This window comes from Antrostomus carolinensis, unplaced genomic scaffold, assembly GCF_000700745.2.
Source record: "Antrostomus carolinensis isolate BGI_N321 unplaced genomic scaffold, ASM70074v2 scaffold12184, whole genome shotgun sequence".
Taxonomy (NCBI): Eukaryota; Metazoa; Chordata; class Aves; order Caprimulgiformes; family Caprimulgidae; genus Antrostomus; species Antrostomus carolinensis.
The window spans coordinates 1-25228 of NW_010310155.1; the positions used below are offsets into that span (position 1 = coordinate 1).

General features: G+C 37.9%; 1 protein-coding gene across 1 annotated transcript; it reads right to left on the reverse strand.

Moving 5' to 3' along the window:
* Positions 1 to 364: 364 nt before the first annotated feature.
* NEK5 (NIMA related kinase 5) lies at positions 365 to 24579 on the reverse strand (the record flags this gene model as incomplete). The annotated part of the gene is made up of 19 exons (XM_029084584.1): positions 24437 to 24579; positions 23639 to 23735; positions 22499 to 22596; positions 20472 to 20555; positions 20295 to 20365; positions 17281 to 17367; positions 16104 to 16158; positions 14396 to 14596; positions 14231 to 14309; positions 11963 to 12099; positions 8878 to 9077; positions 7494 to 7560; positions 7062 to 7181; positions 5739 to 5822; positions 3742 to 3822; positions 2826 to 2894; positions 1863 to 1986; positions 1538 to 1669; positions 365 to 502 (listed from the first exon to the last, which is right to left on the reverse strand). Coding segments are annotated over exons 1-19 (2041 nt in total), but the record flags the coding sequence as incomplete, so codon positions are not given.
* Between the last annotated feature and the right edge of the window lie 649 nt (positions 24580 to 25228).

Here is a 25228-nt window from a genome sequence, read left to right on the forward strand (position 1 = left end):
CAGCCTATACTGGAACCTGGGGTTCTTCAACATCAGCAGTTGCAGGTGCTAGATGCACGTTTGTGGTACCTGCCAGCTGGCTGGCAGTGGTAGCTTACCACTGTCTGCCCAAGCCAATAAAAGAACTACATATGAAGGTAATAGCCAGGAAGGAGGCCTTGCTCTTTTCCCTGCTATTGAAAACAGGAAGGTCCTGAAAGAGGCCTTTCACTGCTACGGGACAGAGCAATGGCTGCTCTGTCCATGCTCTTCTAGTTTGCTAAATGCTTCAGAATGTTGGTTCTCATCACAGACCCTCTGCCAACATAGAAGAAATAATACACTAAAGAAAAACTTGCAGAATTTACAATAACAAACTTCCTACCTTTTTCTTCTTCAAGATCGATGAAGGAATCATTAGACAACTCTGCTTCTGCTAAGATGTTCAGGAGTGTCCCTGGTGGTGTTTGTTTCCACTGCTTCCTCTTTTCCAGGATGCCTTCAGGCAGAATAGCCTGGTCAGCTGAAGAACAGCAAGGTTCTCAGGTCACTAAAGGATGACTGTAGCTTGGCACTGTCTTTTGTCAGATTCAGACTTTCTAGTTTGACACTGGTTTCTTCCTTTTGGGTAATGTTTTTTTTTTTCCCTTTTTGTAATACCCCTGAATTTTTTGTAAGTGTTTGATCTGACTGATACTGTAGAGAAAAAATAGTTTGGACTATTTGTCACTAAAAATTTCTAACAGCAGTTTTACTGCTCAAGTAACTGCTTATTAAGCCAGGAATAAACAGGTGCAGCTTCACTGAGCAGTCCTTGCTCTCAAACTTATTGGTTTCTTGAGACTGAAAAAACTTCAAAGAAGTTCCCACTTCTTTTGCACCCTGTGCTCTTTCATCTAAGGCAGAATGAACAAGGAGTGGTATACTGATAATATTCTGCTCTGTCTTCACTGTCCATGCAAACTCTTCAGGTTATTTCTCTATATCTGGGGTGTTGGGAGCACGTTGGAATGCTGGAAGAGCTCCTTGTTTGCAACAACCAGTCACTGGAGATACCTGGCTGCCTGGGAATACAGGCACTGGCACTGTAAGAAGCCTAGCAATTAGCCTCTTCTCAAAGGGAGCATCACCACAGCCATGTTGCACTCGTGACTGTGGAGCAACACTAGTGTGTGAAGTGGGAAACCAGAACTCCACCACACTCTGGGATGGCATTGGCAGCTGACTGCCCTAGTTCCTGGGTGTCATCAACTCTAGGCCCAAGAAAGTGGTGTTGATTAGTTGCATAGACTGGTATTTTTAGCCGCTGTTACCCAGGCCACATAGCGGCTCATATTAAGAGCAGCAACATGACCGCAATATTAGACAAAGGGAAAATGATGACTGCATTCTATGGTTTAACATGCACAATAACCTCAATTATTACAAACTCCTCCAATTAAGAGACTGCCAGATCATGTGAAAGTTCTGGTAAGGAATTGTTTTGGCAAATATCTGTAAGTAGTTTGGCTGAATTTTAGCAGCTCCCTACTTTCACTGAAAAGACAAACTTTCTTACCAAGTTCATTTTCAGCCATAGTGGGACATACAGATGTGACATCAGTATCAGCTAAAAAATTCAGTAGTGTGTGAGGGGCTCCAGCTTGCCACTGTTTTCTGTTTTCTTTTGTATCATCTATGTCATTGGACTCTAAGGGGAAGAAAAAGAGAAGGCAAAGGTATTTATTTTTTTTAGAAGCTGATTTCAATGTGATTATAATACTATGTCATATAAAGAGAGAGCTCATCAGTTAAACTTGCTGTAGCCTGGAGTTGCTGAATTTATCTAACTCCTATATAATTTCCAGGATTAATACTCAGCATTGCATTTCCCCAAGAAATACCTGTTTGGTATCCAAGTAGTTCTTCCAAAGCTCTGTCTGTATGATCTTCATAAACTTCCACCAGTTTCTCCTTAAGATTCTCACCACCCGCAAAAGTTAAAGTCTCATTGAGTTTATCTAGTACCTGAAAAAACAAAAGGTTACTCTGGAAAGAGAAAACAAATATGGGACAGTAACTAATCGCTTCTCATTTTACTGTGTTTGCCAACCATTCTCATGTATGCACAGGAAAATTGTGTAACAAAAAGTGGAGCAGCAGAACTCAAAAATCACATTGTGATTGTGTATCAGAAGGCTGCATGATGTGAGGGGCTCTGCAGAGATGTGAAACAACAGAATGACAAAACAGTGCTTTATAAATTATTAACATACATACTAGAAATAAACTATATTTTTGATGTTGCTGTTACAAGTATTTTTTTTTAATTCTAATATACTAATAAAAATCTTAATAGGTAGCTCTTACATGTCAATCGGACAGAAATGTCACTTCAATAAATGAAATCACATAATGTCTGTAGTCTCACTTCCACTTTTGCTAAATAACAGTTGGTTCATCACATTATTCTTGCTTTGTGATACAATACTAGTGAAAAGAAACAGAAATGTACTAAAGCAATTTACAAATCAAATTTGTCATTTGCGTACTAACTCAAGTTTGAGATGAGTACTTCCCTGCAAGCCCAATTTACAAAATTTAAATATCTGCGCTCCTTCATCTTTTACCAAGTGAAAGATTGGCCCAAATATCATCCAACTTCCTTCTAAGCAATTATCCTCTTGAAGAAGGTCAGATATATGCAATATGTCAACAAATTATTGTTGACAATAATTATTTGTCAAGCTTCATTATAACAAAGGTAGAGGATGATGGTAATCAAAACAATGAAACTTTAGATCATGGAGCTACTGTCATGGTTTCAGATTATGAATGTAAATGCTTTGAATATAACTGCAATGTACCTCTGCTTCTTGAATGCTGTCTTCCTCAGGAACATATACATCTAAATTAATTTCAAACTTTACTCCTCCCTAAAGAAAATTCACACACTTCATTAACTTATTTTATTAAATAAAAACATTTAATTAAATGTCCACAGTTTATAGGGAACTACAAACTTGAAAATTATTCTTCTATAGAAAATTACTTCTGTTTAACAATATTCTTCTTCTATTTAACAAAATCAAAGTTGAACAAATAGGACAAAAATAGACTTATCTAAATATAGGTATTTTCAAATTATTGCATCCACATTTGATTTTAAGGAAAGGTGTCTTTGACAGTAATTTAATTCAAATCCTTGCAACACACAGAGTTGGTTCTTAGAGCTGGTTCTCAACCAGTATTAAAATTTGAATACTGTACTGCTTCTGTGCAATATTTCACAAAAGACTTTTCATTCACTTCACAATGATCTTATGGTCAGAAACCTTCCTGGTATCTTATGTGCATTTCCATTCAATTCCCATCCTCTTCTACAATTTGAAAAACACTATAGAGAATAACGTTTTATAACAAAATGTGAAGAAATTAGCAGCCTGACTTGACTTCACTTAAACTTAAGAGTTTTCATACACTGCTAATGCAGTTTGATATAAAGATGAGTAGGTAGGGATTGATTACTGTCTGGGAATATCTAAAGGGAGTCTCCCTCAAACGATCAGAAAAGCTCTGCTATACATTCATTTTCTTAGTGATTCTGTCTTCTCATATAAACTTTCAATGAACAGGAGACCAGCACTGGTCTCAAATAACTTAATTGACTCTCAAATAACTTCACTTCCAGAGCTACCATGATAACACAATCATTTAAAATGTAAAGATGTAAGAAGAATATGGAAAAAAAAAAAACCAAAAACCAATAATAAGGATGGATACCTTTGTGTTACGTTTCTCTTCTAAAATTTTCTGGTCCTGCCTGCCCTGGAGTCTAACTTGTTTAAGGTTTTCTTCCATGTTCTGGAAGAAGAAAAACAAAACAACTTTAAAATACGCTCTTTGGAACCAGAATATGTGTATACCCTGTAAAAAAAGACTTGTTTGAGTAGTAAATGTAGTCACTGATTTCCTTGTATATATATCTGTAAGAATATTCCATTCATAGCTTTTTATTTAAAATCTAATACTAAAAGACATTATAATTCTGGCTTATCTAGCAAAAAGAAAAATAGGAAACTTTGCATAAAGTACAAATCTCTGATTTTTCAAAAACCTATGTTTGGAGGATACAGTACTGTGTCAAGAAATTAATAATGCATTTTTTATTTTTTGTGATCATATATGCAAGACAACTCAGGCTGATTTCATTCTGGAAAACTTTGGGAGTGATGAAAATCAAGATTATAATATGAAAAGGGGTAATTAAATAATTTTTAGGTGTTACCAGGAAACAAAATTACCCATTTTCATATTCCCATGTCCTATGTTAGAGCCTGTCAGACAAAAGCAAAGCAAATAATTGTATGTAGCTCCTTCAGTGATCTGCTGCAATTAGGGCAAGTCGTCAACCTCAGGTGAAACCACAACAATTTACAGATTTTAGTTCTTAAAAATACATATGCAGTTTCTCCAGTAGATGGAGTGCCCATAAACTAAGGTGACATCAAGCAGGTGCAAAATCTAGTGGGTTTTTTTGGTTGTTGTTTTCATGCATTTCCCATTAAATCACTGTGAATATAATTTTTGTCCTGTTGTGGCTCTGGCTGCCTATAACCTACTTTATCCCATCAAGTGATGCATGAGTTCTTTTTAGTAAAAGCCAAATCCAGGATCCGTGAAAATCACTGAAAAAAAATCCTACTAATATTGGCAGGTTTGGCCCAAGTTCCAGCTGCAATAGGGTAGCAACGTCTGTCACCAGTTTATGTGCAAGTCTGCCCCTTTCTACTGAATAGTGCAGGAAATCCCACACCACGAGGCAAATCCTGACTGAAGAATCCTAGCAGCTAGATCAGGACTGTTTTTCCTTCAGAACAGACTGGGAATTTGCATACTAAGATTAATTTTAATAAATTAAGGCCTTCATTGAGTTCACTTGAAGAAAAGTGGACTTGTTTCTGCAGAACTCCATGTGGTCTGGAAACCTCATCTGATGTTCATAATGCCAATACTGCAAAATAGAAGCGGAACAATTCTGAAACTCCGTTCCAGTGGCTGCTTTGGTAGTGTTTGATGGGAAAGAAGTGAAGGAGTGCTGGAGCTGGAAAGCTCTGGCTCTGCCTTTCCCTCCCACCTATCCCAATTTTTTTTTTTTTTTTTAAGTAAGAATTCCACATAAAACTGGATTCTGACTTCCCACACAGTGCTACTCTGGGCTGTGATGAATTGCCCTATCTTTTGCACAGAATTCTCATAAAGATTTGCACTGCAAGTGGCTTCTTTACATGACTCAGAAAGCAAGGCAAAGAAACATACCACAAAAAGAAACTGAAGTACATCCTAATATTTCCAGATGAAAAAGAATTCCCAAAACAAGTCAGAACTTAGACAAAGAAACTTTCCAAGCTATTCATGAAGGGAACCTAGGGAGACTTTCACATACAGTGCAACCATCATGTGAGATTTAAGATTTACTGTTTTTCAGATTTGTTACAGAGAATGAATCAAAGACCATGTTGGACTTGCATAAAAAGTTCTGTTTGGACTAGGAAATGGTACTGATACCTGAAATGATTCTTCTCCTGTTTCTGCTGTATCCTTGATTTCAGACTGGTCCTCAGCTTCCCCTTGCCTCACAAGATAGGTTTTATCTTGTATTTTTTTATTCTCCTAAGGAACATTTTTATAAAGTGTTCATTTCAATTACTAATTAAGTGTACTAGCTTTAAAAAGAAAAAATGAAATATAAATGTGTGTATGTTTTTGAGCTTTGTTACCTGGAGTACTCCTGCTCTAAATCTGAATTCTTTTATATCGCTGTGGTATTCTTCCCGAATTCTCTGCAATTGTTTCAGGTACTCCTGTTAGAGAACAGTAAGGTAGAACATACATGTATTAGAAATACATGCAGAAATAACACTAGCCAAACAAAATATTCTATGGATATCAAACTGTGTATGTAGGAGAAAAAGGGATCGGTGTCCTTTACTGCCAATTTTAAAGACTTATTGATACTTCCTATGAGAGGAGATTTTGAAGTCATAACTCTTCCAGACTTTAACCTTTCTGAAGTTTTCCAGACTGCTTCATGCGAGCTTTTCTGTAGAATTGTATCTAAAACAGCTAATTCCAAGAATAACCTAAGGACTGTCTGAGTAATGATGCTAAGGTTGCAATCCAAAAATAAGAGGACTGGAAATTAGGAGGACAAAAAAATATGTATTATTTATTGTCTAGCAACCTGCTCCCCAAAATGAAACAAAACCTGGTACTCTTCTCTTGGAGAAGCTTCAAAATTCCTATGCTTTAAAGCAAAAACTTCAAATTTGGCAAAAAGATAATTTCCCTGTTAAGGACATCTCTGCTATTGCTTATATGAGAGTTTATCCCAATTTGCCAATGTTACAAATGGACAAATCTGTAAAATTTCATGTTTTGGCATATTTAGTACAGACTTTGTGGAACTAAACAACAACAGTCTCTGAAGAATGTGCACATGATAAATATGTTCTTATTCCAAAGTCTGATCATCATGTAAAAGTTAATATATTCATACTTATTCTAGCATTTTTAATAAATCAAAGACAAAAAGATTAAATGTATTTACATGTGTTCATGTAAGAAAAAAGTATCATTTTGTTTTCTCTGTCACTCAAAAGCAAAACCAGAAAAGTATATTGTTTCCATATAAAATAAACTCCAAAAGTTAAAACATACCAGGGACGTAGTATGCATCAGATACTATTACATCACACTCTAGATGTTACAGTATGACTTATGAACAATGAGTAATGCACGTATGACTATTTTCTCTGATTTGCAACTGTGAGAATCTATTGTCTTCCAACATTAGTTTGTTCAGTGAGGTAACTCCTCTAATCTCAGGAGAAGTGAAATCAAAATCAAGGCCATGCTTTAATGATTATGGACATCAGCTTTTGTGCAAGTCTTCACCAGTTCATGTAAGATGGAACCAGATGAAAACAGCTTATATTTTTCTAGTTGTCAGATGGAAAAGAAACAATTCTTATATAAAGAATGCTACTGTCAAGGAGTGTAAGAAGACAGCTTCAAGCAGCTAAAGAAGGTATTTCATTTACCTGTTCTTTCATTTCATTCTTTCTAGCCAAGTCCTGCTGATGGGTTTTGAGATGCTCTTCCTTTATTTTCTGCTGCAGTATTTGGGCATGATATTGGTCAGCAGAGGATGGTCGCAGTCCCTGTGGGTGTACAAATAAATCCCAGAGCAAAGGAATTTTCATTTAGAACACTTTCCTTCAGTGCTGACTCAATTCACTCTCCCTGTTGCACTGAATAGTGCAGTAAAGCAAGTGTATATTTTTGGAGGAAAATGTTATAGTGGAATTTTACATTGCTATAGTTTTGTATTCGAAAATAAAACCTCAAGATGAGCATTGCAGAGCAGATCAACAAATTTGCTAGAGCAGAAATTTCTACCTGACAGTGTTACAGTTTGGCTTTTCCTTCAGTTTATTTTACAGATTTTATTCTATGATTCAGTATTTACTTACCAGCTGTTTTTCCACTTTAATCTTGTACTGTTGGGCTTCAAAACGTCTTTGAAGATATTCTGCAGGCCTGAGAGAAGACAGTGATGTTCATACACTACATTTTAATTCACAGACTCTGCTATCTTCTGCACAAATAATTATCTATAGGTTCTATCACATAGGACAAACAGAGCCCTCTTTGCACTACATGAATATATAAATGTTTATAAATATGGAACAACAGTGAAATAACAAAAAGAAAACATATCCACTTCAGGCATTCCCCTCCCTATTACTTCATTTACATTAGCCTTCTGAATAGTGCAGCAAAGTCCTTCTCCACCTTTTATTTGATAAATGGCATGTGAAAGTGTTAATGAAAATAAAGTTGTTCTTCCTGATCCTCAAAACAAGTGAAAATTGTCAGAATGGAGGTTGTATATTCAACAACTTTTCTATTTCCTTTCTCCTCTGTGCCTAATTCTATGAGCCTAACTTTGTATTTATGTAGTTTTTTGGTTTCTAAACATTTTCCTCTTTTTTTGGTAAAAATAACCAGCAGTCACTTGTAAGCTCCCTGATTTCTATTTATTTTATTTCCTACCTTCAGAATCCACTTGTGTCCCAGGAAGCAAACTGAATTGGCTTTGTCCTTAAATAAGGCCCTAGAAACTCAGCTCAGACAACATGTTCTAAACCTGATGATCCCTGACTGAAATATTCTAATCACTGTTGTCATTGAATGCAAATTAATGATTCAGTCAACCTTCAAGGAAGGATCCGAAAGCAGGCAGTATTAAAAATTCCTTCCCTTTCCTTCTCAAGGTTTTCAAAGCTCATCCAGACCTAAAACAGCCAATCATGGAATGGAGAGCCAACCTCTAAAGTAATAGAAAGATTGTACCTCTACATGGTAAGAGAAAGGCTTTGAAGTAAACAAGCAGCTGGAGAAAAGGTCTTTATATCTGAAACCAAAATATAAGCTCTGCAGGAAGAAACAAAATTTCATGGCCTGCCTCTCACTCTGTCCCCTCAGGTAGAGAACTGCTTTGGGTCTCTGTATCGTTCTGATCCTGGTAGGAAGGAAAGACAGTGTTTATCTTTGCTATAATCAGAAAGTCTACAAAAAGCCTGTGTTTTACTTCTTGCCGTGCTGAGATCTGGGAGACATTTTGACAATGAAATGTCAGACATCAGGACAGTACATTTAGAAGAAACTTCTGGATAGACAGGAACAGAAGTTACGTTGTTGTGCAATAAATTTTTGTTAAAGAATTATCAAAGACTATCCAGAGAAGGAATTATACTGAATCACACACATCCAGTGTTAACCTAATCAGGAAGGCTGACAACTCAAAACATACATGACAGTAAACTACTAATAAATACAGAGAGAAAAGTTTACCAGTTGGGTGGTGGGGGTGGAGGTGCAACTTGTCCTTTTAGTTTATAGTATTCCTCAACTCTTGGGTTGATACAAGAAAAGTCATAATGTGCATTAGCTTTCCTCTGCAAGTTGTCAAGCATATCATAGTATTGACCATAATGGCCATGTACTCTAGTACTCTCTGGTCTTTCTGCCATCTTCAATCTGTAGCTCTGGGGCTGAAAATACAATAGAGGATGTTAATTTACCTGTTTTCATTTGTATCAGCACAAGTCTGAATTAATTTCCTGTCCTTCTCCCCAACCTGAGTTGCATAGTAATATAGACTGTCTACAGTATAGTTAGTGTAAGTTTTCCAAATCCTCCCACATATAACCCAGAAATTTCCTAACTTCTCAGAGCATATGTAACCTCACCATTGTCTTTTCCTTTTCCCCTGTTCCATCAGTTCCTATCATTAAGCTGCAGCCCATATTGTTGTGCGAGACAATCAGCATGAGGCTCCGTGCCCTGTAGTGTCGTTGCCCTAGAGACACCTCATTGTTCTGAAGCCTAAAGCACTGAATTAATTCCAGGAGAGTCTCATTTTGACGTATGAGAGCAAGGGGAACCTGGGATGTAGTTTTGGGCAGTGTAGGCACCGATGGCTGCTTTCAGGGGAGCACTGTGCTACTTCATTTCACCATCTCTCTGATTATGTGCCTGTGGGAGCTTGCCTTTCATTTCTCAAAGTCCTTACTGTGATGAAACATCCCTGTATTTCTACTTTGTGACAAGACTGTCTTTTCCATTTCCCATAAGAACAATGGGGGGAAGGTGATTGTCTAGCTGCCACTGCATTATATAAGTGTAGGAAGACATTCACAAACTTTTCCATGTTGGGAGACTATGGTGTATGAGAAAAATGCTGAATTTTGCTCATTTTCTTACATAAATTAAAAAGCATCTCAGAATCCCTTCTGTAGATGGTAAATGTGTTAACTATTCCTCTCTGGTTTCCTCTTAGAAACACTGAAAATAGGCTCATCTACCTATGGTATAGTCGAGATTACAGCAGAATATAAATTCATACCTATATAAGAAGAAAACTCTCCACTGTCAGTAATATTCCCAAGGAAAAGCTAACCTCAAAAAGTGTTTCTCTTGCCCCTCATTACAGTATGGTATCCAGAAACATGTCAATCCCAAGCTATATGGAGAACAAATCAGGCCATCTAAATAAATATAGAGGACTGAGAACTGTGACCAGTGAATTGGGAACCCTGATGACACAGGCCATGGAAAAGGCTGAGGTACTGAATGCTGCCTTTGCCTCAGTCTTTACTTGCAAGTCTGGCCTTCAGGAACCTCAGGCTCCTCAGACCAGGGGGGAAGTCTGGAGCAAGGAAGACAAACTCTTGGTGGAAAAGGACCAGGTTAAAGAACACATAAGCAAACTAGACTGATGGGATGCACCCACGAGAATTCAGGGAGCTGGCAGATGTCACTGCAAAACCACTCTCTGTTATCTCTGATTGATCATAGCAGTGATTGCGAGAAGGACTGGAGAGCAAATGTCACTCATATCTTCAAAAAGGGCAGGAAAGAGGGCCCAGGGAACTACAGGCTGGTCAGCCTCACCTTAATGCTTAGTGAGGTGATGGAACAACTAATCCTGGAAACTATTTCCAAGCACATGAAGGACAAGAAAATAATCAGAAGTAGTCAGCATGGATTCGCCAAGGGGAAGACACACCTGACCAAACCAATAACCTTGTAAAATTAAATGAGTGGCTTGGTGGACAAAGGGAGAGCAGTGGATATTGCCTACCAGGCACGTGCTTTCAGGGAGGCTTTTGACCTGTCTGAATCACACAGAATCACAAAATGTCAGGGATTGGAAGGAACCTTGAAAGATCATCTAGTCCGATCCCCCTGCCGGAAATCAAGATAGACCACATCCACTGCTCTACCATCATCTAGCCACCTGGTTGTGTCTTCATAAAAGTCTAGAAGGTTGGTCAAGCACGACTTCCCCATAGTGAAGCCATGCTGACTGTCCCTAATGACCCTCTTATCCTTGATATGCCTTGAGATGGCACCAAGGATAAGTCGTTCCATCACCTTCCCAGGGACGGAGGTGAGGCTGACCGGTCTGTAGTTACCGGGGTCCTCCTTCTTGCCCTTTTTGAAGACTGGAGTGACATTTGCCTTCCTCCAGTCCTCAGGCACCTCTCCCGTGGACAAAATTCTGCCTTTGATTGCAGCAGTGCACAGTGAAAGGAAACTAAACCTTCCTAACCTAATCCATCTCTGGATTTGCATTGGATATGCACAAATTCGACTATGAGGAAAACTAAATCCTATATTCTGCCCAGGGCCAGTATTGTCCATAGGTAGTGCAAGTGACTGCTTGATGGATGCAGTTCTTGGAACTCCACATTCCCTACCATCAGCTAATCTACCATAACTGCAATGTGCAACTACTGCTGGGAGCTCACAGATCCTAAATGCACTTTGCTCTGCATTCACCAGCACCCAGGGCTGTATTACATGCTCTTGAAGATAAACATAAAAGTATGAAATGATGCCAAGGAAGAGGCTGGACACAGCATACAGCTGATATCCAGCCTGAGGAAAGAAGGAGGTGGAAAATGAGTGAGGGACACGTGTGGTTGTGAAGAACTGGGGCTTTCTGTAAGGTTTGATCCCAGTTTGTTGTAATAGTATCTGAGACAAGGGCAGTGGGTGCCAGTGGTTTTGCCCATGAATGGGCTCTCAGAAGGTCTGAAGTAAGAGAATCAGTGTATTTGCTTCTACAGCAAAAATGCAAACACAGAGTTTATTTGCCTTTGTGCAAACGAAAATGCAAAGCAAAGCATGCTTGACCCCTTTTGTTACAAAGGACCTTACTGAGGCAGCCTAAATTTGGTGTTTCCTACTTAGGCTTTCTAAAACATGTTTTCTGAGGCTTCAGGAGTGCTTAACTGTCTCTACTGAGTTAGTGCAGGCATTAAGCTGAATTTAATACATCTTAATGAGGACTTTTAAAGGGTCTTTTCTAAGAGAAGGAATTTGCCATCTGAAGATGATTAAATATTACAAGAATGTGGATATATGGTACCTGAAAAATAGGCTGTTGCCCTCTTGAAGGAGGTTTCCATTCATTTCTTTGAAATAATTCCTGTTTCTGCACAGGCACCACCATTCCAGATTCTGGAGAAACCTGGTCTTGGACCCTCCTTTTTTGAAGTATATGTCCTTTTTAACAATAAAAGATTAAAAGGTCACCTTTTGTGCTCTCTACTTGATTAATGATCATGTAGTTGCAAATCATAGTAGGGTGCACACACTTAATACTGTCAGGTTGGGCTAACAAACACTCCTTACACCCTTACATCATCGTTACCATAATTCACACTTCCTAGGCATTCTGCCTGTTATTCTCAGAATTACATGCTTTTGAAAACATTATGATTTGTCACATTCGTGTAAAGTGGATCTTACTGTTTAGTTTTGCACAGCACACTGAATAAAAGGGAGACCTTTATAAACCAGAATGCTGATTTCATGCTAGTACCAAGAACGGAAAACAGGAGGTCTGATTCTCAGGCTCAGATTTCATTGGAGGCTAGGTGTCTACCTGCTTAGGCATTCCCTTTCTAAACCTAGCCCTTGGTATTCTACAAATCACTAGACGATCTTATAGTACTCGTGAAATTTGGGGAGAAGGGCTGAAAAGTGAAAAATTTACCTTATCAGTTCCCCATGTGGAGAATAAAAGTACATAACACTCCAGTTTGGTCAGTCAGCATTTTGCAAATACCTTAGCTGCAATAATGGAAAGTAGTGTCCTTGCTAGGATTAAGTAGTTTCTAAGTGAGTTTTAAATCTTTCCTGAGTAATGATTGTGAGAGTATCATGTCTGGGAGACAAAATATATGAAAATTATTAGTAATTTTTAAAATGCCTAAGTGTCTTAGGTGTTCAGGTGCCTCTGTCCAAATCACATTAGCCTTGAAGGTAGAAAAACCTAATTTCAAGTCATTTCCAAAATAACATGGGTTCCATTTTTTGTGGAAAAAAAAAAGTCTATAGTGTAGCTAAGTAACTACATAAGTTTATTTTCACAAATCTGTTTAAATTACTTCAATACTTCCAAAGATAAATTTAAGGAATAATTATGATATACTGAAGAATAGAGAATTAGGGAAAGGTTAGGCTGCCAGAAACATGCCAGTTGTTCAACACTTCATACAGTGATACCCTTTAGTCTCATTCATGTTTTCTAAGAATGTGCATATAAATTCTGATAAATTAACACGATGTCCAAACAGATCTCACAATTTAAACTAATTTATAATATTTTACAAAATACATTTTTGTTATTTTGTAAAATACCATGAAGCATGTTTTGCAAGATTTTTGTACATAGCTGTGTCCTGGTTTTGGCTGGGGTAGAGTTAATTTTCTTCTTAGTAGCTAGAATAGTGCTGTGTTTTGGTTTCAATATGGTATGAGAAAAATGTTGTTGCTGGGAAATCAAGGACTTTCCAACTCCCCGTGTTTTGCTAGTCTGCAGGTGCAGAAGAAACTAAGGGGGCATAGTAAAATTAGCAGACCCAAAGTGGCATTTTGATATGCCAATGGGGTGTTCCATATGACAGAATGTCATGTTCAGTATATAAACAAGGGCTGGCCGGAAAGAGAGTCCTCTCGTTCCTCCGGGATTGTGGTTTCAGGTTCTGGATTTTTGCTCCTCCAAGGATTGTTATTGGCAGGTGGTGAGCAATTGCACTGTGCATCACTCATTTGAATATTCTAGTATTATCATTATAATTATTATTGCAATTATTATTTTAAGTTTTATTTTATTCCAATTATTAAATTGTTTTTATCTCAACCTACAAGTGTCCTTACTTTTACCCCTCTAATTCTCTCCCCTACTCCCTGAAGGAGGGCAGGGAGAGTGAGCAAGTGGTTGTGTGTTGTTTGGCTGCCAGCCAGGTTAAACTATGACAGCTTGGCAAAATTAAGTAAGTATGTTTTTCATGTGATGGACCTAAACTGCATGTAGACCAAAGCCTCTCAGTTTTTATTCTTAAAAGAATGAAGATAAATGTTTCAGCATTTTTCTATGACAGCTTTTCTAGATGAATGTTGCTAATGAGCTGGTCTTAAAGTCATCTTTTCCCGAACAGAACAGAGATGCACTATCCTGGGTGAATGTTTCCACTGTTGCAGTTCTCTCCTCTTTTTATTTTTAACTTTATGCAAAACTCTTGTATCCAAATGTGCAATAAAGACTGCTGGAGAAAGTCATAGCCATCACATATATCATAACTAACAAATGTAAGTGTAGAACGAATGTTAATAATATTATTATCATTACCTTGTCTCAGCTTGGCTCCAGAGTGTGATGCTGAAGGCCTTTTTCCGTGTATCAGAAGACTGAGCTCTTCCGGTGTGATCTGTAAGAAAAAAGGTATCTGATAGAACTGTTCATCCTACTTTGATAAATATTTTTCTTTCAGCAAGCAGCAGTACAGGCACTTACCTCCGGGGGCAAATACCTGAGAACAAGCTTCTGCAAGAAGGGCTTCCTTAGAATAGAGTTGATAGATGGTCGATCTCTTGGAGATATTTTAAACAACTGGGAAATTAATATCCTCAGATCATATGAATAGTTGGGAGACACTGGGTGAAAACGTCCTCTGCAGATCTTCAGCACCAGCTGGTGCAAACTATTGCCTTCAAACTTAATCGATGAAAACAGTAGAAGAAGGACCGTAAGTACTGCTACTTGGAAATGATGGGCTAGACACTCTAACTTGAAAAAAGGCACTTGCTGACAGAAGCCCTGTGCTATGCAATCTCTTCAGAAATCCTTTCTTGCTAACCATGGTTTGCTGTGCAAAACTGACATAACCACTCTCTGATTGTGTTTTCTGGTTACATTCTCCTTGTTTCAGTTGCACAGCTTAGGAAGTCTGATAGCTTTTGTAGCTGGAAAAGATTTATTCATACTCTGCTGTGATACAGTAACACAGAAGCAATTTTTCCAGAATGAAACATCATTTATTTTGCCAAAAGCTGTTCAACAGAGACCTGTACAGATACTGTCTTCACAGTGTTCACCTTCAAAACCTCACTCCACACAACTTAGCTTCTGCATTCTGTGTTCTCTCAGGAACCAAGGTATAATCCTGATGCTTAACAACTGATGCCACTCAGATACATCAGCCCTCAGTTCAGATCTTTTAACAGGTCAGATCACTATAGTTTTTAGGAACTCAGACAGGCAGAAATAACTTTGAAAACAATTCTAAAATTACCATTTTATTTACAAAGTTATTTTGAAGGTTGTGTAACCAAAAATTGGCCTTAGTTTCACTTGCATTTCCTGTCTACATCAGCATCTAGTCCCTGCCTTCAATTTAAAAAAATGGGCAGCAACATAGAATAAAACACCTCATATTCATAAGAAGTAATATTAATGTTTTCTCACTTTGTGAAATCTGAATTTTTCCTCAGCAGTATCCCCTTGCTCTCAGCTCAGCACAACTGCTCTCCCTGTCAGTGCTGCTCTGTCTTCTCCAACATCCAGGCTCAGCAAAAGGTCAACTTCTGTGAGGCCCAGGGATCTGATCCTTTTCCCGTTGTTGAGAATAGCCTCTGCTGTACTCCCTTCTCCACATAATACTCACAGGCTGAGGATTATCTGTGGCTCATATTAGGCTGAGGACAACACAGCTTCCTGAAGATGCTGTCATCTCAGTTATCTTCTGACATGAATGTGCTTCCACACAAAATTAAACCTTTGGGAAAATGCTTCTGGAGACTCAAACTGCTTGCTGGGGAAATGTGGGTTTCAAACTCTTTAGTAAGTATAGATTGGTATTTTCAAATACAAATGAGTAAAATTATATGCCTAAAGCCTAACCTTGAAGTTTGCCTTTAATTCTTTAAATTGTTCATCTGCCTTTGAACAAGTTTTGTACTTATTAAAGAATAACTGTGTGCTTGATGTGTATGTGTATATATATATAAACTGTAGAAATACAACATAATACATCTTATTTTAGTGTGCACAAAACAGACACAATACAAAAAATTAAATACTGGCAGTCATTCTTTAGTATCAGTAAATAACTTGTAAATAATTCCAGCAGCTGCCTATGAATACTATTATTACTATATTTTTTTTCAGGCTGCCCACTATCTGTTTAAAAATTATGATATTGATCTGATTCTGCGGTACTTACAGGATGCTTTAGTGCACATAGCTCATAAAGGACACAGCCAAGAGACCAAATATCTCTGTGAATAAAAGGTAATTAAAGTTTCAGGGAGAAGACTATGATATTTTCACACATGTAATCAGTATCTATTCTCAGATCTCAAATTTATTAACAGTATTCCATCACAGATTAATATTGGTGCAACTTTCAATTTTTCTTAAGATGCACTGAAAAGAACAACCTGAAATGTCTTTCTAGTTGTGGTACCAATGTTTCTATGATACCTATCTAGGTACTACAATTATCATTGGAAAAGGCACATGACATAAAGAAAACCTGCTTAATACTCCTAGCAGGATGAAGGGCAAAGCTATCTCTGGCTGACTTGAGAGTTAAGGAAACAATAAGGGAGTAAACCTGTGTGAAGAGCACCTAAGAGCTGAGATGTTAGTCTGGGCTCCATGATATTTGGTGCTGATCATGTCCCACACACAGAGAAAGGGGTCAAGCTCGCTCAGCTCCTGACTTTTCAGTGCTTCTCAACTTGTTATTTCAGTATTTTACATTAAGCTTGAAAGAACCTTTACAATTCTCAGACCTATTTGTCTTTCCTGCAGGTGGCTACTGAAAAGTTCCAGAATTGCCAATCTAGCAGCTTCATTTTAGTGTATTTTTATAAATCACAAATGAGTGTATCAAAAATACCTAAACTTGAAACTGAAGAGATCCACACCTTCATTGGTTATAACATGCTGCTAACAGTGAGGGAAATTTAGTATTTGATGGAGAACCAGATAAAGCAAAGGAAAAAAAAATCTATCTTACATTTCACACCACTACTAAAAAGGATTATTAAAGGAGAACAAGATTGAACTTTAAGTTTAAATACAAGTAATTTTATAAAAACAGAAAAATATAATTATGTTAAGCCTGTAGATAAATCACAACAAATTCATGTTTGCTATACTCTGGACACTATGAGGCAAAATACAACTGACAGTGTTGTATAGTACAGCACAGTTGTGGTATATGATTGATGCACCTAATTATTGCACACAATAATGCAAGGCTTTATTTATAACACGTTAAATTCCTGGTGCCCTGCAGAAACACTGATTCAAACTATGATATCACTAAAGTAAGTTATTTCGTGCCTGCACGCCCTCATGCACAAACATATGAAGGAAAGACAGAGACTTACGTTTTATTGTTATACGGTCGATTTTCACAGATCTCAGGTGACAGGTAATAGGGGGTCCCTACACAGGTGTGGGCCAACTCCATAGTGCTGATGAAACACAATGAACAAAAAGGCTCACACACTGAAAAACCTGATAAGCAATGGAACTAGAGGCTTCTCTGCCTCAGGTGAAAAGCCCATGGGGGACATTACTTCTGCTATCCAATAGTTGAATAATGGAACACCCCAAGAAAAACTAAAGTATTTTCCAGTTCTGTGTAAAAACAACCAACTATTTTAATAGTGGAGAGTGTTCACACTTCAACAGAAAGCAACAGAATGCTTTTTCCCCCACTTTTCACCAGCACTGTAATCAACATTTTCAAGGAATGTTTATCATTAACACAGAATTCTGAAAGCTGTCAAAGACACTGCAAAATATTAGAAGTCTCCAACATACTCACTGAAGTAAGAATGTGGGAGGTGGCAGTCAGTCACACAAGCCAGAACAGTGGAAGGAGGAAGTGCTGTCCAGAAACTAAAGCAGGAATAAGTGAATTCTAGTTCCATCTTTGGTGCTGACTTGTGAAGATGTAGCCAAATAGCACCAGTTGGATTAATTTCACTTGCTTTTAGACATCTACACTGTGGATGTCATCAAGAGTCACAGGGAAGCCAGTGGAGAGAAACAGGTACACACAGAGAGTGATTCCTCTCACTCTATACTAGATGTCATTAAAGTTGTAAGTCACACTCTTTACAGAAGATATGAAGTCTGAGTGCCAGAGGTGCCATAGACACCTAACTGCAAGTATTGGACACTATCTTGCATTTTGAAGTGGAAAACAGAGATGACAATGCCTTTGTCTACCCCAGGGAAGCATGAAAAAAGAGCCTGAGAAACTTAATTCACTTGTTTTATACGAAAAAGTACTATCATGCTCCAATTATTTTCTTGTATAAGCCTATTAAATACTCTTTAAAATGTCGGTACTTGGACATTCAAATTCTGAGGTTTACTTCCTATCTGCTACATACTATTCTGCTGTGTAGGAGCAACCCTTAAGGCAATTATCCTCAGAACACTTCTGAAGGAAGACACTTTCTGCAAGTAGAGAATTGAGGCACTGACTGTAGGTCGATGCCTCATAAAGAAACACAGCACAAAGGTACAAGAGCTGGCTGAGGCTGCAACTAGAACAGTGACATGGCACATCCCTGGAAATGAGCAGGCTTGGATCAAGGTACTATCCAAACATGTTACTCCAACTCTCAGCAAGACTTCCTAGCTCTGATGCATCACTGAACTGGCAAGGTGATGTAGGCCTAAATCCAAAGCCAGTTTGATGTGGCCTTGGCAGAAATTACACAGGCTGTACATCCATGTGAAGAATGCCTAAAGGTACTTAATCCATATACACAGTTACGTACATCTGAAGAGAATCATAGAATCATAGAATGGTTAGGATTGGAAGGGACCTTAAAGATCATCTAGTTCCAACCCCCCTGCCATCAGCAGGGACACCTTCCACTCGATCAGGTTGCTCAAAGCCTCATCCAGCCTGGCCTTCAACACTTCCAGGGAGGAGCAGCCACAGCTTCCTTGGCCAACCTGTTCCAATGTCTGACCACCCTCACAGTGAAGAACTTCTTCCTAATATCTAATCTAAACCTGCCCTCTTTCAGCTTAAACCCATTTCCCTTGTTCTGTCATTAATTGCCCTTATGAAAAGTCCCTCCCCAGCTTTCTTGTAGGCCCCTTCAGGTATTGGAAGGTCGCTATAAGATCTCCCCGGAGCCTTCTCTTCTCCAGGCTGAACAGCCCCAACTTTTTCAGCCTGTCTTCATAGGAGAGGTGCTCCAGCCCTCGAATCATCCTCATGGCCTCCTCTGGACTTGTTCTAACTGGTCCATGTCTTTCTTATGTTGGGGGCTCCAGAACTGGACGCAGTATTCCAGGTGGGGCCTTACGAGAGTGGAGTAGAGGGGGAGAATCACCTCCCTCGACCTGCTGGCCACGCTTCTCTTCATGCAGCCCAGGATACGGTTATTGGCCTTCTGGGCTGCAAGCAAATCGTCAATGTTGGTTAAAGTCATCTTTTCTCTTTACTGATGCTGTGTAGCCAGAAATGTAGTCAAACTTACATTGACTTAATTTAGGGATAGGAAAAGTTTTACCAAGTGAGTTGCAGCAGGTGGAGTACAAAACAACGGAGAAGGACTGGTACTAGAGGGACAATGTGCAAAATTATGAACAGAGAAAATGACCTTTCCACACAGTACCTAATTAAATTGTGGACCTTCCCTGCCACAATATCCTGCCAAGGCCAAAGATAATCAAGCAGCTCAAAAAGAGATCAAATTCAAGCACTGTCCTGTTGATAGTATGTCCCCTGGCATGTTTTGGCCATACCAAAAAGCACCCTCCCAGACAACACTTGGCCACTATGCAGGACAGGCCATCCTTGTCCACACAGTTATTTAGGATAAAGCTACCCTCTTTGGGAGAACAGAGTTCACGCATGTCGATGCAAGCCATGCCATGCCATTTACTCTCAGGTCCAGACAGTGGGTTCTGGCCCTTTTTAAAAAATTACTATAGACACAGTCTTGGAGGACATACAAAGAAAACCTGTACAAACTCTTTTCTTATACTCATTCCTAAGTTTTTAATGTTCTTAACTTTCCTTTTTATGAGGTATAAGAAGTGATTATCAACAGCTGCAAGAGCAGGAGCTGTGCCTCCAGAATCTCTTCATGTCCATTCCACAGAAAACAGGGACAGACTGAGGCTTCCTCACCCTACAACCTACAGATACCAGCAGTCCAGTTCCTAGACTAGATACATCTGTGGTTTCATGCAGAATGGCATGTTTTAGGGTAACAGAAAAAAAATGTAGTGTCAGACCCTTTGTATCCCAGACCTCTTGAACAAGCACAATCCACAAACAATTTGCACATTCAGGTTACGTTCTGAACATTCAGAAACAGTCCTATTTGGTACAGGTCACAAACTAATTTAGAAATGGGCTTACCTGTTCAACTGTCTTGCTATGCCAAAGTCCCCAAGCTTTGCTACCTTTCCATTATTGCTAAGAAAAATGTTCTGCAAATAAAAACAAACCTGGTATGTGAAAATGAAACACAGTAGAGCTTCTTAAATATATTTTTCCAAGACAAAATCGCCCCCTCTCCAGTACTACTTTTACTACCTGTGCTTTTACATCTCTGTGTAAAATCTTCTTGTCATGAATATGCTTCAAGCCCAAGGAGATTTGCACAAACCAACTCAGAATCTGCAGAAAAAGTTAAAGGGAACAGATATCTATAAACTTGTGTGATGTCCAGTGGGGCACCTTACTGAAATATATAAAGACAGCAAGAAAATCTAGTATCTGTAGAGCACATAAAATATCAAATAGTAAGAAATAATACTTTTTAAATTAATGCCAAAGACTTTTCCTTTCCTTTTTTAGTGCTACCATGAAACTAAATGGAAACAGATACCTGCTCCACTTTCCTTATCTCCCTCAAGTTCTAAGTGACTGTCACAGGACAAGTACTTGAACAAGGACTGAAGAATCATGCTAGAATATTAGACCATTATCTAGAAATAAGTGAGTTCTAATAACAACTAAGACAGAACTGGGAAGTGTCTTTTTAATCCTTAGCAGTGGAAGTTATACTACCCAGTGACAATACTTGTAGTCTTACCAAATGTGGTCCAGAATAAAAAAAAAAAGAAACAAAGGATGAAGAGCTGAATTCTGGTGAAAGAAGGGAGTTACGAAGAAACTTGCATAATAAGTAAGCATACAGGTTTATCCTTTATCCTTGACCCAGGTACTGATCTTAAATATATGTTTAACTTCCACTACACATGTGCTTTACCGAATAAGAGCCTTTGGACTTAAGTCAGAAACAAAACCACAATGTGCTTATATGCTTCTTTATTTGGGAAAACTGATGGTCATTAAAGACTTCAATTCAAGTAATAATCTTCTATTTACTAATGCTTCACATTAAGCAGATGATTTCCTCAATAGAGTTGATGCCACAAATGATACTTTCTTAGGCACACATTTGAAAATATAAAGATACCTTAACAACATTATGTTAAGTTAGGCAATTTGCTTTCCTTTTGTGATTGGCACATGTATCTTTAATTTCTATATTCCATTATTCTATCTGTACTTCCTTGGCCTTTCTCTGGATATATATTATTCTACCTCATTATCAAGGGGTTTGTGTGTGTTGGTTCTCTTTTTTGTTTTCATGATCTGTGGTTTTGCCCTCTCTTTATTTTATCTCGTGTTCTCTCTACCACTAGTATGACTCCCAATAGGATCTTAAAATTCATTATTACTGAACCACTTCCAACTGACTTCTACACTAAGGAGTTCCTCTTTTATCACTCAAGCAAAAAGAAAAGTCACAATACTTCTCTTTTTTCCACTTTTATGCTTTAGAGTCTATTACCACTAACAAGTTGGATACTATCTATCTAGTTTTTAAGTACCTACAGAAGTGGAAGACTATGCATGATTAAATAACTTCAGAGTTCCGTACACCAGGCCCAATACATAAGAGAAAATTTCCTTCAGAAAGCTAAGAGTTAGGGAAAAAAAAAAAAAAAAAGAAGTAAGGAATAGTGGAAAATTCTGTTTCTGTAAATTGAATACCTATCACACTTGCAAATCAATTTACAAATTAAAATATATATGAACATGTTCTAAAAGCAGTCAGAATTCTGGGCATACTTCTCTGTGCTAGCTTAACAATTTAAATGGCATCAGAGAAGTCTAGACCCAAATGATATTAATGAGAGATTTACCACTGACTTCAGTAAAAAACGCTATATGCCATGATGCAAATAGTATAAACAAATTAAGAACTCGTATCCAATATATCCCCTCCATAATTCTAAAACACCATTTAAAATAAAGTCTTTATGGCTTAGTAGGTATACTACCAATACAAAGAAAAAGAGCATCCAAAATGGAAGGAGCAATGGGAGGGAAGGGGGATAAAAACGGCATCAAAACACTCATAATGAATTAATTTAAGATCTTAAACCTGTGCAAAAAGCAAACTCTAAACTCTCATTAAAACTACCACAGTTTCTTTAAGATGTTCAATTATTCTAACAGCTCAGAAAAGAAACAGTAGCTTGTACTGGACAATTCAAACCACTTGGTTTACATAATATGTCATTTCCTCTACAGATAACTTCTTTCACCTGGTCCTCGTCAAACAGCACTCCATGCTGCACATTTATGCGCTTCATTAAATCGCCACCATCACAGTATTCCATCACAATATATAGCTTGTTCTTTTCTGAAAGGAAAAGTATAATTTTTCCTTTATTCATTTATTACTCATTAGGACAGCACCAAATTATTTTGCATTACATAGTCCTTCTTTTAAAAGGGATTAGTTAATCCTCTATCTACTCATCCACTTCAAAGAGTAACTTAGAAAAAAATTATATTTCCAGTGAAACCTGATGCAAAACTGAGACATGAAAATATATTTAAATTGAAATTCACCAAAGTATTAAATACATGAGAAAACTCTCAAGAGACTACGCTGGTAGTAAGAAGATATGTTCTTACAGGCAATGCTTAGCAGAATACTTCATAGTTGTGATTATTCCCAAATAATAACTAAGTATACAGTTAGGATTAGGGAAAAGGTTAAAAGTAGACAGTGTCCAATAGTAGAAATAAACTGCATGGGCTACTTAATACACTCACCCTATTCTTACCTCTCTGGGGTCCAGAAGACTACCAGATTTAAACGTCCCTTAAAACATTTACAGTCCTGATCACAGAAAACAGTTTGAACACAAGCTGTAACTACAGCATTCATTACATAAGGCATTCCTTAGGACAGATGTCAGCAGGGAAAATAAATACAGGGAATCAGCTTTTATAAAGAACACACTTCCTTCTATCTCTTTCAGTCCTGAAGCATCCTGTATCCTTGAGTGACACCTCAAAATATGTCTCAAGATAAAAGGCCAACAGGACCTCTTCCCTGCTATATTCAAAAGCTCTCTTCTTCCACTGAACCCCCTGTAAAAGTCCATAAAACTCTGGACTCCTATTGAAGGTCAAGACTAAAGTTCAAGGTAAGCAATGCAGACACCCCAGAATCTAGCATTCATGCCACAATACCTTAGGTCCCACTCACACATATGAAGAGGGCAAGTGATGACTGAATCTGATACCTTGTGCTTATTTTTAGGAGTTGGGATCTGTCCCCACTGGTAAGTAAAGGGCTGGGGACAGGCTTAAGGTTGGGCAAAATCAGCAAGCTAGGTTTTGCTGCCTTCCACTCCTATAATCACAGATAATACAGAAATGTTAAAGTAAACCTTGCAAAGAAGTATAGAAGGTTACGATATTTGCATGCTTCATCTTGGCCAGAAGAATTACTTCCTTCTGAGAGGCTTCTTTTTCTTTCACAGGCATCTACAAAGAATTAAGAAACTGTATGCTAGCAATGATATATTTAACTTTTTTTAAGAAGTTACATCATTATCAAACTATTTCCACAAATACAAGACTGTGTACCAAGGTGATGCAGAAATATTACACAGTATGATGTATATGTAATGTAAAACATCAGTTTGCAGTGTAAGCTTGGAAATATATTGGAACGTTACAGAAGTCAAACCAAATTATGACATTTTACAGACAGACACATATATACCTTTAAACCTTTTACACAAATGCTATTGCTAAGCTAGCTGCTGAATAGTTAAACTCTAAAGTCAAGCTTCGCTTAAGTATTTGAAGAATAAGAGTCTCGGTGATTCTGTATTCTTAATATGGATGATCGCAAAAGAATAAAGGAAAAAGAAAAAAAGCCCTCTGTTTTACTGGTGTTACGAGTTCTTGCAACATTTCAGGCAAACTCTTTGCCCTGTTACATTAAATGGAAAACTTCTCTTTATTTCATTGTGATCACACTTTCATCAATATTACTTCTTTAAAATTCATGTCTCTGAATCCATCAAAATGTCCTCTTGTATTTATAAAACGTTTCTTATCCTCATTCTTAAGAAATAATTTTGAAATGTAATCCTCAAAGATTCAACAATCAGAAAATTAATTAAACACGCTCTACTATACAGATAACAACCATTATCATCCAGGTTTTGTTGTTTTACCTTAGTTAAATTGATCTCTTTGATAACACACTGTTCATTATCCACTTTTCCTTTTGCCAAGAATATTTTACCAAAAGATCCTTCTCCAATTTTTTTAATGATTTCATATTTATCCATGATGTCTTTGTCTTAAAGCAGTGTCTAAAATTAAAAAGTCCCAAAATCAGTATTGCACGCAGTCAATGCTGTAACATCTGAGTTTGTACTACAAAGCAAACACAACACCACCTTTTAACACTGACACTTTTATCATATTTTTATTACTTATTTATCATCACACCTCTATTATTGCTGGTGGTTCTTCCTCAAAACGTCATCTCCTGCAAGTCTGCAAATTATTGTGGATCTGAACTTTGGATCTGAACTTTCAATAAGCAGCAAGTTTTTGAGTGTCTCATAAAAGCCTGAAGCTTAGACCCGAGTTCACCCTCAAGTTAAAACACGAGAAGGCGGTAGAAAGTATTATGTAAGATTACAACATGCTTTTGGAAAGCCCTCCTCATTATTTCCTGAAGTTAACAATACTATAGACTTGTTCTTTTAATGGAAAAATAAAATTATAATCTATTTCTTGTTGATTTAGTTTAACCTAATGTGATTTAATGTCGCCAGCAAAAAGATTTTTGCTAAAACCTAACCTAATGTGATTTAATGTGGCCACTGCATTCTGCAGGAGCCCACAGCCAGGTGCAGCTGGGCACCAGCAGTCGGCTGGAAATGGCGACAGGCGGGTCTCTCACAGCCGGGACGAGCCGCCCGCGGCCGGGGCGCGCTGCCCGCCAGAGCCCGGTC